Source organism: Fusarium keratoplasticum, chromosome 7 (genome assembly GCF_025433545.1).
Source record: "Fusarium keratoplasticum isolate Fu6.1 chromosome 7, whole genome shotgun sequence".
Taxonomy (NCBI): domain Eukaryota; kingdom Fungi; phylum Ascomycota; class Sordariomycetes; order Hypocreales; family Nectriaceae; genus Fusarium; species Fusarium keratoplasticum.
In genome coordinates, this window is record NC_070535.1 from 331,870 (window position 1) to 348,412 (window position 16,543).

The following is a 16,543-nucleotide window of genomic DNA, read 5'->3' on the forward strand; positions in this document are numbered from 1 at the left end:
GAAACCAGTCATTCACGATGACCTTCATAAAGTCAAGTGGCAGGCTTGGAGGTTGTCATCTGTCAACTGTCGGCTTTGTCGGCTTTAACGCCCCCATCTTCTCCGGAATGATCAGCATAGGATCCCCGCATGCACAATTGAGGTGGCCAGGCTCAATTGATCGACCTAATTATTGCTAAACATAATCGCCCACAGTTCATCCCCCGTAGTATTGCTCCCACCCACCACGCCATTCACCTCGACGCCAAGTTCCCTATCCTCAATGGAAATGTCATATCTATTCAGGAAATTCACCATCCACTGATCCATGTTGAACGTCTTTGAGATGCTGCTCATCTGACAAGCATTGTGAAATGACTGAAGCCGCGAGAATGCAAGCTCCGTAGACGGCCAGTACTTCTGAAGCTCTTGCAAGACGACAAAGTTCTGCTCCAGGAGCTTCTTTGCCTCGACCGCTTCTGGTCTTCCAGTTCCCAAAAGCATCGTGTGCAAGTGAATGGTTGACGCGATAACAAGAAGATGACTGTTGACTGGAGACCATAAACAGTCTAGATCTGGTGCAACGTTGAGTTCCCAGAAGAGCTTGCTCAATGCCGTGGCATGCGCCTTGCAGAGCTCGGCATACCCCAATGCTTCTTCATCCACCGCGACATTGTCGTCTGAGACAATGCATTTGTTGAGAAACTGATAGAACAGAAGCTGGCCCGTGTGGTGGTAGATGATGTGCATGACTGCAAATGGTCGGCCATAGCCACGGTCTGAGTAGCTACTCCAGTTCTCCGAAGTGTTCCTTAGAGTTGGTGGTAAACTCTGGACCCAATGATCAAGTTTTCTCGCAAGGTCGCGAACCAAGTTTCTGATTCTAAACTCCAACGATGGTTCGTGAACAATGTCGTAGTTCAACTTGACAGCTTGTGCGTGCCATTGTGTCAGAGGAAGGATCAAGGTCCAGAGGCTCGTTGCTCGCGACTCGGTGCCAATTTGAACATCTGTAAGGCCATAATCTGGAAGGCCATCGAAAGCTTCTTCCCGAATTGGCCTCGGAAATGTCGGGTCGTTACGGAGTTGTTGTGGCAGCTGAGATCTAACAGAGGTCCAGCAGTCCATCATCCAGACTTGCCAGTATACTAGTCTGTTAGCAGCAGCGACATATAAAGGCAGTGAACGCACAATTGGTCTCAATCTCTCTTGTCAGTCTATCGGAACTCAACACAATGGGGAGTTGAAGAGCCTGAGTCATCCGTACTGCCTGGCAGTTGAGCAGAGCATCCTGGTCGACGTCACCCTCAACAAATGCCGCAAATGCAAGTATAATGCAGCCTTGAAGAGCCTCAATAGATATGAGCTTCGTGCGCTCATTGAAAGACTTTATCGCTTCTCGCAGGAAAAGCTTCCCACGTGACCATGGTGTAACATGGTCGAGGGCAGGGTTTGAGGAGAAGCTTTGCATGTCAGAAGCTTGTCTTTGACTGGCTGTAGCTTGTACCTACCGAGCTGCCAGGGCAAAGACGGCAAATAGAAGATATCGTGCCACCAGACCCTGCTTTTGGTCGCGCACGAAAGAGCTGTGGTGAAATAGGAGATGCTGCTTGTAATGAATGACCCTGAAATAAATCTCGATCAATTCATCACGCAATGCGTCATCTCTGTCGACAATCTGTATTATATCTTCACGTTCACTCGCAGAAGCACTGCTTTGAGATGATGGTGCAATCCGTGCCAATGCCCGTGGGATATCCGGAGACTCCCGGGCTGCTGTTGGTGCGTTGCATTGAAGCCCCTTGGATGTGCACAATCGGCACGCTGACCCCACAGCACTGGGGATGCACCGCTTCTTCCTTGACCTGTTATGTATGAGTTTATAGGTCACAGCTACGAGGGAGATGTCCTACCGACAGGCACTACAGGACGAGACTGTGCGCATCTTGAAAGGTGTGGCTCCGTCAGATTTGATGTTTAACCTCGGATCGCTTCCTGAAGTTCAAAGCGGGGTTCTCATCAGGTGACAACCCCGGATTTGGCATCTCGTATTGACTAGCTCTTGGAGAATTCAACATCTTGCCTGCTATGATTGCTATGGTATGCTTCCAACATGATGTATTCCATTCAACAGAAGCAATGATTTGGATATAAAGAAGAAAATATCAACATGATAAGTGCGCATATAGACAACCGTTGTTGTCGGATGAAGGTGCGAATCAATCTGGGGTACAGCGATCAGCCGCTTACACGGAACCCAGCCGTCTACCCGAAGACCGTGCATGCGCCAACATGCGGCGGGATAAACGACTTGTGAGTGGTCAGTCGGACAAGCCATGAAAGCCACGGCGGATTAAAACGCCCCTGACTCGTCAATCGAAGCGGCTTTCAAACGGGTGATGGGTGTCAGAACGCCCAACTCTCCAACCCTCAGGGGCCAGCTTCCTCTCGCAGCAAACACTCATCAAAGTCGACTGACAACTCCGAATAAACAAGACGCCACTCGTTCGCATTGGAGCGCTTCTGCTTTCCCCCCGCACGTGCCTTGGCGGCACACAACCTCGCGTGGAGCGTTCCAGGCTCTTGGGCCCGGCTAATGCCACCAACTCAATCAAGCCTTTGATCCCCATGGGGAAGATGGTTACAGTCGCGACGAGTATATATAGATGATCGACAGCTGGTCATTTTGATCAATATCATCAAACATCATCGATATCTCAACCTGCAACCGACTGCACTCCAGCATGGCTCAAGACAAAGTCATTCCGACCGAGCAAGGACTTGCCGGTCTGGATTTGAACGATCCTCAGATCCACGAGCTTATCCAACGTGCCCAAGATGCAGATGCTGCTGACAAGAAGCTGACGGTTAAGGAAGCCCTCAAGAAGTACAAGAAAGCTGTGTTTTGGGCATGCCTTTTGTCCGTCAGCTTGATCATGGAGGGCTACGATCTGGTCATGGTATGTCTGCCATACTCTTGTTGCCTTCTCCCTAGTCAGGGCATACTGACATCTCTAGATCGGCTCCTTTTATGGACAGACCCAATTTCAGCAACACTTTGGAGAGTACAGCGAGGTTGAAGGCAAAAAGGTCATCACTCCTGCTTGGCAATCAGGCCTCTCCAACTCAGCCCAAGTTGGCCAACTGGCCGGTCTCTTGATCAACGCATACTCTCAAGATCGATACGGCGCTCGGTTGACTATGATGGTCTTCATGGCTTATCTGACTTGCATGATCTTCATCATTGCCTTTGCCCCCTCTCTGTCTATTCTGGCTTTGGGTGAAGCACTCTGTGGAGTTGCCTGGGGCGTTTTTCAGGTAGGTTCCCTTATAACCCCTCTGTTTTCCTTGAGCTCTGCTGATGTTATTAGACGCTCTCTACAACATATGCCTGCGAAGTCGTCCCCACCGTTCTCCGACCCTACGTTACAGCTTGGGTGTGTATGTGCTGGGGATTCGGTATCCTCCTGTCGTCTGGAGTCGTTCGAGCGACTTCTGACATCAAGAGCAATCTCGCTTGGAGGCTTCCTTTCTATCTCCAGTGGATCTGGCCAGTTCCATTGTTTCTGGTGGCGTACTTTGCTCCAGAGTCGCCTTGGAATGCTGTCCGTCGTGGCAAGATTGACGAAGCTCGCCATAGCTTGATGAGACTTGCTACAGCTTCGGCAGATAAGGAGGCAGCTGTTGAAGCGAGCTTGGCCTACATCAGACATACAACAGAGCTGGAAAAAGCAGAGACGCAGGGTGCGTCTTTCTGGGAGTGCTTCAAGGGAACTAACTTGCGCCGGACAGAGATCGTATGTCCAATGCCCTCCAAGTCAACTGACAAGACTAACCAGTTAGAACTGCGTCGTTTGGGCAGCCCAGATTCTCTGCGGTAACGCGATTCTCGGCTTCGTCATCGTTTTCCTCCAAGCCGCTGGCTGGTCCGAGGTTCAGTCATTCAACCTCAACATCTCCCTTTCGGCATGCTACATCATTGGCGGTATGATTTGCTGGCTTCTTTTCCCGCATCTCGGCAGAGCCACCATCTATATGAGTGGTCTCGCATTCATGTTTTGCTGCCTCCTGGCCATCGGCGGTCTTGGTTGGTCTGATAGCAAGGACGCCTACCTTGCCGTTGGACTGCTGTTTGTTGTCTCAACTCTTTGCAACATGATCACCATTGGGCCAGTTTGCTATCCAATCGTCGCCGAAACACCCTCAGGACGACTCCGCTACAAGACAATCGTCATTGGCAGATTTGTCTACAATCTTACCGCGATCTTCAACAACGCTGTTACACCACGAATGATCTCGGCTTCAGGTTAGTGGACCTGAACAAGTTGTAAGGGAGTTTACTCACACGACATAGGATGGGGCTGGGGTGCCAAAACCGGTCTCTTCTATGCCGGTACCAACCTTCTTTGTTTCATTTGGTGTTGGTTCCGCCTTCCGGAGACCAAGGACCGCACCTTTGGAGAAATTGACATCTTGTTCGAAAACAAGGTTCCCGCCAGGAAGTTCAAGTATACCAAAGTTGATCGTAAGCTCTGACTACTCTCCCAACAGAACATTGCTGACTCTTCTCAGAATTTGCTCAGCACAGTGACTACGTGTTTCAGGAAAAGGTTGAGCATGAACAGATTGAGTAAATGGGGAGACCCTGTCGTCCTTTGAGGTATGCGGAGCTATGGGATGCCTATACTACCCGACATCAGTATTCAGCCCTGTGTGCGATGGATATTTCCAGCGGGTCATCAGGATCCAGTGCCTTTCGTTCTATGTTATCCGAGATATGGTAGTGGTGATTAATGCCTCGGGGTGGCTACCACCCTTCCTAGCACACAGTCTACCAGATCAACCACTTTCACTCACGAAGAATTCTTTCTGACCTATTGCCACGTAAAACTTTCTTCTTCGTCTCTTGATGCACTCTTCAACCACCCATTTGCGGGCCTGGTTGTCGACCAAGATGCTTTGATGCCTCGTCATATGAGATTCGAGATGCAAGACTGATGCCGAACAAACAGACAAGAACAAGAGGATGTGATTAGAATTAGTGAAGGTTTAACCATATTCTTCTACTGCAGACAGCAGAAAGACTTTTAAAAAAGCCACTGTGTTAGCATTAGGATATGATGCTATGATGTGTTGATAATGTGTTCTTTGTTATAGTTGAAGCCTGGCCCTCGATGGGATAACTAAGCCAGAAGACCGAAGGTTTTAGGTGGCGTCAACGACGATTTAAATGAGACATCATGTGACACGATCTCGTAATACAAAAACACGCACTGCTGAGACAGAGGTGGGAGTCAATATCAAGTAAAGAGTCCCGTCTTGGCATATATCACCTGCAACCTGACTGGTTCCGATGAAGCCACCAAGACAGCCACCCCCGCTCCTTGGAGCGGACACTTGCTCTTTGATCATAAAGAACAAGTTGCAGTGTTCCCAAACTCTCCTTTGCTCTTTGAGTCCCTCTACTACCATTTCTCTTCCTCGTACAAAATGGAGGCCCAACCGACACACGTTCATCAACCATTGCCGCCGCTTCCCGCGCTTGGCCAGAAGCCTTATTATACTCGGATTTTAACCTTGTTTCCTGGCAAAATTGATGCTCCTCTATTCTGCACAATGCAAATCATTGACCTGAATCATCCTCCCTTTCCATTCGAGGCACTATCCTACGTCTGGGGTAAAGCAAAATCACCTGAGCATCTCTTCTGCGATGATGGCTATCTCGAGATTACTGTGAATCTGGACAAGGCTTTGAGACATCTCCGGCTGAGCAGTATGAGTCGAAGGCTGTGGGTTGATGCTATCTGCATCGATCAAACAGATCTTTCAGAACGAGCCCGCCAGGTTCAGTACATGCGACTTGTCTACAAACGCGCTTCTCGAGTCATTGTTTGGCTTGGTGGAAAGCAGGACTGGACCGAGACAGCCATCACCTTTGCAAAAGAGCTGGTCAGCTTGAAGGCTGATTTCATTGAGAATCTTGGCCTGCCAAGTGGCGGAGAAGGGGCTCCAGCTGGAGATCCAGCCCAGACAGAGCAGGGCAGAAGATCCGATGCATTCTCGCTATTATCCAATGTTTACAAGAGCAACCAAGAAGGGGCCGAAGCTCTATCAAAGTTGTTTGGGTGTGAGTACTTTACCCGAGTCTGGTATGCTCCCACCAAATAATAACGATTCCTGAGAAACTTGCTCAGCTGATACTTCTAAACGTTAGGTGCATACAGGAGGTGGTGGCTTCAAGCTATAGCATCGTCAAGTTGGCAGATCTGGAGATCGACATGAAAGACCTTTTGTCGCTGCTCCCCTTTGTTCTTGATCGTCGAGGGTTGGATCTTAAGCCGACCCCTTTACAACTATGGCGAATAGTTTACGAAATGCCCCTTATCTACGAACAGCTCAAATACTCACATCCTGAGGGCTCTATCGGGACCATGTTGGTTGTGTTGACTTCCATCAGGGACTTCGGAGCAACAGATCCCAGAGACCGCATCTTTGCCATTCTTGGTATCACAGACGAGGGCTTGGAGCCGGTCTACAGCATCACCGAAAGCAACTGGTTGGCTGATGTTGCTCGCAAGGGTTATTCCTGGATTTCACGCCGAATCAATTCGATCTCTCCAGCGCTAGAGCCAACTCGACACCCTGCATTGATCCCAAACTACAACAAGAGCTTGCAAGAAGTCTATCAAGAGTTCACCCGCTATTGCATCTGGAAACCCCCACGACTTCTCACCGTCCTCGGACATGTCCAGCATCACGAAGACCCAGAAACTGTTCTGGGATTTCCCAGTTGGGTGCCGAGATTTGATCAATGCAGGATCGTTTCCAAGTTCATTCCGGAGTTGTCCGATGCAGGCGTGCCCACCAAACTCCGAGTGTACATCGCCGAGACTCACGACAATCCCTTCCATCCCTCAAGTCCATTCAGTAACCCAATCAAAGAACCTGACATTCTTCAACTGAATGGCTTCCAGGTCGACACAATATGCACTGCAACAGACGTATTCACGCAAGATGCAGACGGAACCTTTTCCCCCACCTCGCTTTGGAGCCAGCTGTTCCCTCACCCATTGTTCCCAAGAGAGCCGGGGCAAGTAGATCAATACCAGTTCAGTAAAATGGCAACTGATGTTGCCTTTCTCCAAACTTTGTGCGCTGGAGGGATGCTGTCAGCGTGCTCTCAACTAATGAACTCGTCAAGTCGGCATGGCAAGACTCGACAGTCCCGCTTGGAACAGTCCCGAAGGCTAGCAGCGCAGGCGATCCTCAGGTGGCTTCGAGAACGACCAGAGGTCGACTGTGTTGCTTATCCCGATCTTGAGCCACCGCCAATAGATGAGTTTCACGTGAGCCCGATGGAGAGATACCAGTACCAAGCTGTTAGTTTATGCGCCAACAGGAAGGTCTATAGGACAGCGACTGGTATTCTGGGATTGGGGCCAAAGTTCTTGAAACCAAGAGATTGCATCGTGGTGTTGTTTGGAGGATCCTTTCCTATTGTCCTTCGCCCGCGGGGTCGTGACTGGATCTTGATTGGTGAGACGTATCTGCATCATGATGAGGTTTGTCTTGGGCAGTTGGCGACAAGGGCCAAGAGTAGGAGGAGTCAAGTCAACGTGACGAGGTTTAGGATCCGGTAGTATTATCTATCAGACAAGTTGGACTGTCCGACCTCAAGTTAGACAATTGTGATATTCTTTCTCTTCCACGTAGGCCGTCCTAGGGGCTCCATAAGCTCCAGCCACCCAATACGCTCGAAGACGTCTTCCTTTCCCACCTCTCCTGTCGCTGGTGACAAGATTAAGCATCCGCGACTGATATAACTAGGGCGGGGAATCTCATATACAACCTGGGCGATCTCAAACGTCGGCTCTAGATCTTCTGGCATGCTGGCAGGATCATCAAAGAAGATTCTTGTACTAATTTCACGTCCTTGAACGTCCACTGCGACACCGGAGGCTATATTCAGACCCTCACCATCGTCCTGCATGAGCAATACCTGCAGAGATCGAACAAGGGTGCTCAGCACAACTTCTCTTTTTGGTTGAAGAGATCCTGGAGGTGAACGAAGAGAGTCTTGCACGCTCAATAGCTTGGCTTCTCCCTTGAATCTGGGGTTGTCAAGATGTGCAAAACCGACCCTACTCATCTTCGAAGACGCCCAAGACCAGGATGGCCCCATCTTGCTTCTCTCAAGCTCAGTACAGATGCTTCCAGTTCCATGCCAGGCCAGGCTGAAAATAAACTGAGACACAAAGTGGCCGCAAACGTATGTGTCAGGGAAAAACAGCCGAGTCCTATCTGCGACTCCTTGAATCGCGACCAACCTATCATCAAAGTAGGTAAAGTCCATGGATGAGTACTCCCTTACGAGCTGGAACCAATACTCTCCAAGCGCTTGCGCTCTCAAAGTGTCTTTGGAGCGTAGAAGTTGTTGGTGAGAACGATTGTCAGATGGAACGGGCTTGTTCTGTGGTACGCCCTTGGGAAAACCTTCGGACGCCTGTAACTCGACACATTCCCAAAAGACTGCATCACGACCGAAATGAATTATTCTGTTTGACAAGGAGCGCTCTTGGAGAGTCCAGCCCCGATCATACAGAGGAGTATTCATAACATTGGCCTGCCAGAGAGGGTTGGAAGGGTCGGCGTAAATTTCTTGGCCCGGCTGGTCCGAATCATTGTATCGCGCGAGTAGTACAGGTGAGACGTGATAGAGCTCGCCTGGTCTCTCAGTGAGGAAGCCATCGTCACTATCGTACGCTCCAGCAGCGGCAATGGTGCACAGGGCGTTCTGATAGTATCTGCCCATTAATGGGGCTTCTGCGAGCCAGTCGGTGGCGTCTTCTCCCTGGTTGTGCTGGATGATGCATATGGCGTCGACAAAGAGGTAACGTTGACCCATGGCTCGAGTGACGTCAATGGCATCAAGAATGGTCTGGGAGAGCTCTTCGAGGTTTATCTTGGCTCGTCTCTGCTCAAAGTTGTGTCTTGTTGTGCGGGCATTGAGGTTTCCTTTGCCCCAGCGATAGCTGAGGATGAGATAATCGGAGAAGACAGTTGATCCTTGTTCGAGTTTCGGTACATAGAGTCGAGGTGAAGCTCCTTTTACCCCCACGTCAATGACTCTATTGGGCAGCGGAGGTTTTTCTATGTGCGTGCTGGGACTGGTTTGACCATGCGGAAGATTGCACAAGGCATGGTCTCGGCAACATGTTTTGACCCAAGGCTGGATGCGCTCTCGAACAAGGTGTTCAAGGTCTGTTTCTCTATCTTGGGGCTTGAACTCTATACATTTAATCAATGATCTGCTCTAATAGGTAGATATTCAAACTTACGCCGGATAGGCTCAATGCTGTTGTACTTTGGTGGGTAGATTACTCCCCCGAAACTTCCATCCTCCGAGTCCCCAATCACAACCCACAAATTCTCAGGCCTTGGACTTTTGGAACCCAGGGGTGTCACCTCGACCTGAGTGCCGAGGTGGAGTTCCTCAATGTCCCGAGCGCTGAACAATAGGACGCGACGTAGTAGCTGACATAGCGGACATCCAGCGGCAGCTGAGGCCTCCAACTCCTTAAAGGTCTTGTAATGAGAGAATGCACGGTCGAATGGCTCTTGGTTGACTGCCTTGGATAGCTCCTGGCATTTCTTGCATCGCGTGTCAAGTGTAGCGCTATCCATGTTGAGTGCTTCGTAGTTCTAGTATCTGACTGGGTGTGAAGAGGTTGAGTCGGCAAGCGGGGGAGGAAGCTGAAAAGATTTGGCTGCCAGTACCCGTTGGCTCATGTGGGGCTATTAGAGCCCAATCATGAATGCCCTGGCATTTTTGGGCTGTAATTCTTAGTAAATCATGTGTCAGATCAGATCATTCGTTGAAATTGTCTGACCGTTGAGCGTGTGTACTGTATCGACTCAGCAAATTGACCCAAGCCGGTGAGACTATATACCCTTGCAAACCTCGATTTCAGACCTCTTAATTCGCTATCCAGCAGTTAAGGCAGGACATACAGCGGCAGTGGCTACACTAACTGACCTAGTGGCCGCATTAGCTAGCCAAAGAGCCAACCAATAAGTCGCGATCAGGGCTTGACCAGGGTATGCGGCCCCACCAGCTTAGGTCAATTTACTGAGTCGATACGGTAGTTCTCAAGAATACAAGTCTACCAGTTAGTAAGAGGAAGACGAGGCCAAAGGATATAAAAGAATCTTGAGATTGAGATGCAACTAGCAGCAATGCATTACGAAAGGCAAAAGAAGAGCAATCAGGACAGGCTATGTTAAGAACGGGCTATTATTACGAGTCAGTAGTTGTAAAGGCCAACTTGGAAACTGCTTTGGATAGTACAGACCTTGAACACAGTGGAAAAGCTACGCGAGTGCTGCTCCTAGTCCCTATTTCACGCTCTCTTCCGTATTATTATCTTCCCAAGAAACGCAAGCCACAGGTGATTTTGATCGGGATACCCTTGACACCCTTCGACTTCTTCTCTTTGTCTTGCTGGTCTGCCTGATTCCTGGCGTACGACATATTTAACTGCATTGTCCGTAGTGTCTGAAAGAACTGAAGCAGTGAGGACCACGGTGATAGAATAAGACCACATCTTAAGCAATGGATCTTCCTCTCATGCCAAGGTACCATGGCTAAGTCTTCAAGCACAACGACAGACTCCTCTTGGCATCCGTTGCCCGCCAATGTTGGTTGGGTTTCCGGGATCCGGGCCGCCTGCGCCGGCTGAGGCTGCGTCCAGGACTTGAAAGTTTCGCCGATGCTCGCACTTCGACCTTGAAAGTGGCTTATACAATCCTAATGAAAGCGGAATCTCGTTTAGAGACGATGACATATTGTTCTAATCCATTCAATATTCAGCGATTTCAACCCTTATGCAAAATTTCCAGCTCAGTACTACCTACAGAACGTCACGGTCAACTTAAGGTTCTTCAGGTTATTGCAACACATGACTAGTCACGTCAGCAACCCCTTCCGCTCCCCGTTTCTCGGCCCCACCTGCCCGAGTCGCCCACCGATAATTCCACTCAAGGTCCTCCATAGTCAGGTAGGTAATTCGATTTACTTGTAGCCCTCGTCATTCTGGGGTCAAAGGTGCGGTAGAAGAGCTTAGCAAAGCGGCCGGCGGCTGGCGTGGTTTGCGAAATCACATACGGCGGCCCTGGCAGTAGTTTTCCTGTCGCGAGGCAGCATACCATGAACCATCACTTCGCAGCCGAAGGCGCAGGGATCACAATTAGGGGTGCTACTGGTGTTGAGCAAACTGGGTTATCCAGGCTGTGCAGGCAAAGTCATTGGATGAGCCACTATTCACACATATACTTGCAGCCACTCTCATCATTGGCTCCACCATTACCCATTTCCGGCCTCCAGAGCACAACAATAACCCGCACGCATTCCAGTACGTAGCATAACTGGCCCAGATGGGATTTAAATCGTTATTTGCAGCTGTGAGGCTCAAACCTCCTTCAGACCCCGCGAGCCCGGCAACCCCATACACTCCTTATCAAAAGCCGAAGGGCGATGATGGAAGTGGCACCGATCCTCCTGATCCGGAGCCCAGCGTTCCTTCAGATTCTGAAAGTGACCCTTCATCGGCCTAAAGGGTCACTGAGAAAGAAAATGATCCTTCCACCAAGAAAGAAGAGACTGCTTCCACCAAGAAAGACAACGATACTTCCACCTCTGATGAAGAGGATGCTTCTACCTCTGTTCTCGCTCGAATGCCAGTAACCTTCGGTGCAACTATAGCTGTTATCGCCTGGATATACGTATAGGTTATGACGATACTAGTTGGGTTCCGTAGAAGAGGTGTCTCAATGAAAGGTTACTGATACAACAATCGCTTTTCCAATTTAAGGTCTGAGGATGTCGTCTATTACGCAAATCTCTGGTGTCCACCAGTTTCTCCTGCATCGTCAGCCTTGTAGAGTCTCTCAAAGAGCCACGGGCTCGTGTTTGCAGAACCGGAGTGCTATGACTATTTGACGATAGATGCTGTATCAGGAAGGAATCGCTTGTTCGTGATGACAACACTTGTGTGATCGGGGTTTCTTCTTCTTCTCAAGTTTCTTCAATATATTACCGACGTCTATTGCATACCCGAGAGGAAGAAATAACAATGCTAGGACTTATCCTTGCCGCTAATTATTTCTCATAGAGTTTAAGAATATGAACATCGTGTCGAAATATCTAACATATATTTAAGACGTATTCCACCAATGTGAGTCTTGGTAACCAGCTTGGTGGGCGAATAAAGTCCGAGTTTGTTGATCTGGAAGCTTTACAATGAGATACTCATGTTACGAGCTACCTACTAGGTATACACGTTGATTTTCACAGTCTCACTGTGATGATAGATAAAATTCATTGTCACATGTTATCGTCAAAAACTCGCATATGTTCTTGGCTAACCTAGATCGGATTTGTTTCCTGTCCAAGTTGAAACCGGCGTTGGCGATACATGCCGACCATTAACGCCGACGAAGAATGCAGGCCAGCAAAGAATTTGCAACCGTCAAACCAGGCAGATCCTGGTAATGATTTTCAGCTACCCCATTTATTGCAGCCGATCTCCGTTCACCGAATGGTCGTTTCATGGGGCTGCAGTAGTGATCCTTGTTCGTGGCTGTGAGGCGGGTCTGGAGTCCTTTTGGAGTTCATCTTCTCCCACACTCCACATTCAAGCCGTGAGGCATATTCCTTTGAGACGAGCCTAACTTGCCGACTCTGAGGATCTTTGTCGGTTCTCGCAGCGAAAACTCCTGCTCTGTGCGAATATTATTTCTCCTAGACAGCCAAGCCATAACTGGGTAACCCGGCAGGTGATTAAAAGCCGAGGCTTGAGCGGAGTGACAGTCATGAAAATCGATAACTGGCTCATTTGCCTACTCCTGACCTCGAGCTATGCTCGTATCGAAAGGGCAGAAACAAACGTGCGACCGAACAGATGAACTCTCTCGCGAGAGTCGCAGCATTCTGCCAAAATTGTCGTGCAAACCAACCGGAGGCCTAGACCGCTCACAAGGCCGTGCACTGATGATCAGAGTTTCTCCATGATCACGGCCAAACCCGAGATTATACGGAGGGCGGGTACAGATACTCCATGCATTTTTCGTCTAGTCGGGAAGGCTCTGTATGACCAACAAGCAGGACATCCCTGACCTGGATCAGTTGCCGGCCAGATCTGGCGACGCAAACTTGAGAAAAGTTCCCGATGAGGGACAAAAGCTATCAAGTCCGTTTCAATTATATTAAGAAAACGGATTAGAGTGAACTGCGTTGGTGGAGATATGCAACCTTGCCAGCGTCACTCCGGCTTCTCCACAATGCTTTAATCTCCGCCTGTCCCACAAACACTTTTCTATCTCGGGTTGGGCACCGGCGTCGGGCTGCTGTCTAACTCATCCTTCATGTGAAGATGGATGTAGGCGACAGTCTAGGAAATAACACGGCGGAAAAAAGAGGAGTCATATTCAAGGATGGCCTCTTCTGGTGATGACTCGACAGCATAGTTATGCCACTGAAACTATCTTAGCTAGACCAGCTAGTAGCTATGCACTGAACATGCCTAGATACCTACCACCATTAAAATGGAATGGCTCAAGATAGCTGGTGAATAAATCGCATACGACCATCGTGGCGAGGTGGTGACGCCACTGGTATTTGATACTACCACGGATTATCTGACCTAGGGATCTCGGAAGGGTCCAACACCCGGCCCCAATCTTGCTCAAACCCTGTGTCGACATCCGAAGTTGTCTCCCATAAGATATCGTCTACCCCGTCTGTTGTGCCATCTTCCCGCTCTTCCAGGCCATACTTCTCCACCTCATCAGGGTCCATATCTTCAAGAAGCTGCCAAATGCGGCGCCGATTAGTGAAGCCAGGAGGTACATCCAGCCCTACCTCGCCGTAGTTCCATGCCCTGATGTCGCTGTCCTCGGGACAGGTAGGGGGTTGAACGCGCGCCATGACCTGCCGGAAGAGCCTCTCCCAATCCCACTCCTTGCCATCTTTGTCTTGGAACTCTGACACAAGACTTTTGTCGAGATCCCAGAGAAATGGGATTCGAACAAAGAGTTGTTTCCAGTATGACTGCGGTAGCAAACGAGTGCAGTCCAGACCAATAGTTCCCTCCAGTAGGAGTGATATGATCCTATCCTGGAGCTCTTGGGGCAGGTTATCCAGGCTCGCCTGCAGGCTGCAGGGACGAGCTGTGTGAGGCTCAACGAGCTGCAGGTTTGATAGCAGACGACTGGTGAGATCTGGAATAACTAAGGGATCATCTAGCCACTAGAGATGGGTTAGATGAATCAAATGAAAAGCTGGGGTTGTTCTGCTCACCCAGTTGTAATAGGATCCTGGATGGTAGTCAGGAATATAGTAACTGCCCCAGCTCCTGCGCGCTTCATCTGGTCTCTTCGGGAGCGGAATGAGGGGAAGCCAATGAAAGAAGCTAGGGCCTGTCCGAACCCTTATTGTTACTTCGCATCGTCGATCAAGAGTGACCCAAAGATCTCGAAGGGATTTCAGCTGCGAAGTGGGCGATGTCTTCATCACCAAAGAGGCCATCGTCAGACAGGCCTCGTGTACACCTAGGCACCAATGAAGGCCAGACGGGCCATCAGGAAATAGATCTTCAGACTGGAATTCCCTTTGCAGGTGAATCTTCTGGCCGTTGTGATATAGCCTTAAACGTCCCATGGCGCCGTCACATGGGCTGGCAGCATGCTCTGTTACCTGCTTGCTGAGGGGATCATCTTGTTGTCGTCTGCAGTATTGCTCATGAGGACCTAGGAGTGCGACAATGGTCTTTTTCCATAGTGAAGGCTCCCAAGCGATGGGACCAGACTCGTAACGAGGCCTGCCGTGCATTTGGTAGCCGCATATTGAGCAGTGGGGGAACTCGTCCGCGCAGCCCATGTTGCGATGGTGGTGTACGATAGAAGCGGAGGTTTAACAAGAAGGAAGCAAACACTGCCCTGTTGCCTGCGCCTCGTCAGTGCCTTGTCTTCGCCTCGTTTGCGGGCCGAAGCGGGTGGGTCGGTAGTTGTTCCGATCGACGTTTTTTTCGGAAGAAACATCCCGTAGGAGTTGGTAAGCTCGTATCTGCGGTTTTGAAACACGTTAATGTGCGTGCTGTGCCTTGCCCCGTGCCTTACATGAGATTGCATGCTGCCCTTGCGGGCCGTTTCATTTGCACGCCCACTCGGACTGGACGATGAAATGGAAGTCCCTTCAATCTCTCAGTGAGAGGCGTAGAAGCCTGTGCCCCGTAGAAAGCCGCTAGAGCGTGCCTTAGTTGCTATGCATGGACTGTTTGCTAACGGGGCACTTAGTGCATTAGGTTTGTGTGAAACAAACGATGGATTGCAGCGACCTGGACGTTCCATCAGTGCTCGCTTCCAGACCACCAATGATTGTAGTTATGTCAAGGGTGGCCTGTCATCCATTTCACCTCATGAGCCTTGCTCATGCAATGGAACCATAATGTGAATTGGATCATCATGTGCTAGATTAGACAGGAACATTCTGTGCGCCCCGAGTTGTCGGCCACGACAGGCGGCACTGATCGTTGCTCGACAACTGCGCTGCGGATCGGGGCTCATCTGTGTGCAAGGAAATGCCCGCATCCTATTTTCAGCTCTCCAGGATGAGTGAGCTCAAGAAAATTCTCCAGATTTTTTTGCTGCAAGGGAACTTGATCAAGATGAATTGCAAGGGTCGTAGGAGGATGTATAAGGACTGAATGTCCTGGCACCTCTCTTCTCCATGCTATCCCGCCTCACATTCGTTTCTTTGGTCTTCAGACATTCGTTAATCCCACTGTATTCATTCTTTTCTCTCCTATTCTCGTTATGAGAATTCTTCTTTTGCTCTGGGCCTCAGGTGCCCTGGGCGGGCCTTGTAGGCCGTCTAACCCACACACAACTGGCTCTTCACCCACTCCTTATCAGTCAGCTTCGACTGATACCGACTCCCAATCTGCATCTGGTTCCACGAACAGTTTGTCTGCTAGTGGCTCTCAAGAAGGCACCTCTGCTGGCACTCTTTCATCGTGGGTCACCAGCAGTGTCAGCGGGACTATTCCTGGCCAGCCCGGCAACACCAACACCATCCCTGGTCAGTCTGGCAATACCGACACTGAGACTGATCAGCCAAGCAATACCAGCACCAACACCAATACTATCCCTGGACCTGATGACTCCAACACCGTGCCTGACCCGACTGGAACTGCCACTTCTGGCCAGTCTGGCAGCATTGAGACGGAGACTGGTACTGCCTCTATCCCTTCCGGAGTCATTTCCGAGACCACCATTCCCGGAACAGAGACTGGCTCTACGCAGCCTGGAAACACTGAGACGACTCTTACTGGAACTGAGACTGGTCCTTCTGGTACCGAAACTGGTACAGTGACCGGCCCCGCCGGTACTCAAACTGGTACCGAGACTGGATCAGCTGGGACTCAGACGGAGCCTGGGACACAAGGCACTGAGACGGGGCCCTCGACAGTTGATGGCACCGAAACCAACTCTGCTGGAACGCAGAAAG

General features: G+C 50.0%; 5 protein-coding genes across 5 annotated transcripts; 2 read left to right on the forward strand and 3 right to left on the reverse strand.

The window, feature by feature from the left end:
- Positions 1-165: 165 nt before the first annotated feature.
- NCS57_00924000 (Zn(2)-C6 fungal-type domain-containing protein) lies at positions 166-1,936 on the reverse strand (the record flags this gene model as incomplete). The annotated part of the gene is made up of 4 exons (XM_053059021.1): positions 1,893-1,936; positions 1,491-1,844; positions 1,171-1,442; positions 166-1,127 (listed from the first exon to the last, which is right to left on the reverse strand). Exons 1-4 carry the CDS (start codon positions 1,922-1,924, stop codon positions 166-168), a joined length of 1,620 nt encoding a protein of 539 aa, XP_052911092.1. The 5' UTR covers positions 1,925-1,936.
- A 787-nt stretch (positions 1,937-2,723) lies between these two features.
- Positions 2,724-4,613, forward strand: NCS57_00924100 (MFS domain-containing protein; the record flags this gene model as incomplete). Its single annotated transcript, XM_053059022.1, has 6 exons — positions 2,724-2,939; positions 2,998-3,297; positions 3,351-3,776; positions 3,823-4,285; positions 4,334-4,504; positions 4,552-4,613. The coding sequence occupies 6 exons, from the start codon at positions 2,724-2,726 to the stop codon at positions 4,611-4,613; spliced, it is 1,638 nt and encodes a 545-aa protein (XP_052911093.1).
- An 856-nt stretch (positions 4,614-5,469) lies between these two features.
- Positions 5,470-7,619, forward strand: NCS57_00924200 (HET domain-containing protein; the record flags this gene model as incomplete). Its single annotated transcript, XM_053059023.1, has 2 exons — positions 5,470-6,128; positions 6,194-7,619. 2 exons carry the CDS (start codon positions 5,470-5,472, stop codon positions 7,617-7,619), a joined length of 2,085 nt encoding a protein of 694 aa, XP_052911094.1.
- Positions 7,620-7,657: 38 nt separating this feature from the next.
- On the reverse strand, positions 7,658-9,663 carry NCS57_00924300 (HET domain-containing protein; the record flags this gene model as incomplete). The annotated part of the gene is made up of 2 exons (XM_053059024.1): positions 7,658-9,267; positions 9,318-9,663. The coding sequence occupies 2 exons, from the start codon at positions 9,661-9,663 to the stop codon at positions 7,658-7,660; spliced, it is 1,956 nt and encodes a 651-aa protein (XP_052911095.1).
- Positions 9,664-13,660: 3,997 nt separating this feature from the next.
- NCS57_00924400 (uncharacterized protein) lies at positions 13,661-14,914 on the reverse strand (the record flags this gene model as incomplete). The annotated part of the gene is made up of 2 exons (XM_053059025.1): positions 13,661-14,284; positions 14,336-14,914. 2 exons carry the CDS (start codon positions 14,912-14,914, stop codon positions 13,661-13,663), a joined length of 1,203 nt encoding a protein of 400 aa, XP_052911096.1.
- Between the last annotated feature and the right edge of the window lie 1,629 nt (positions 14,915-16,543).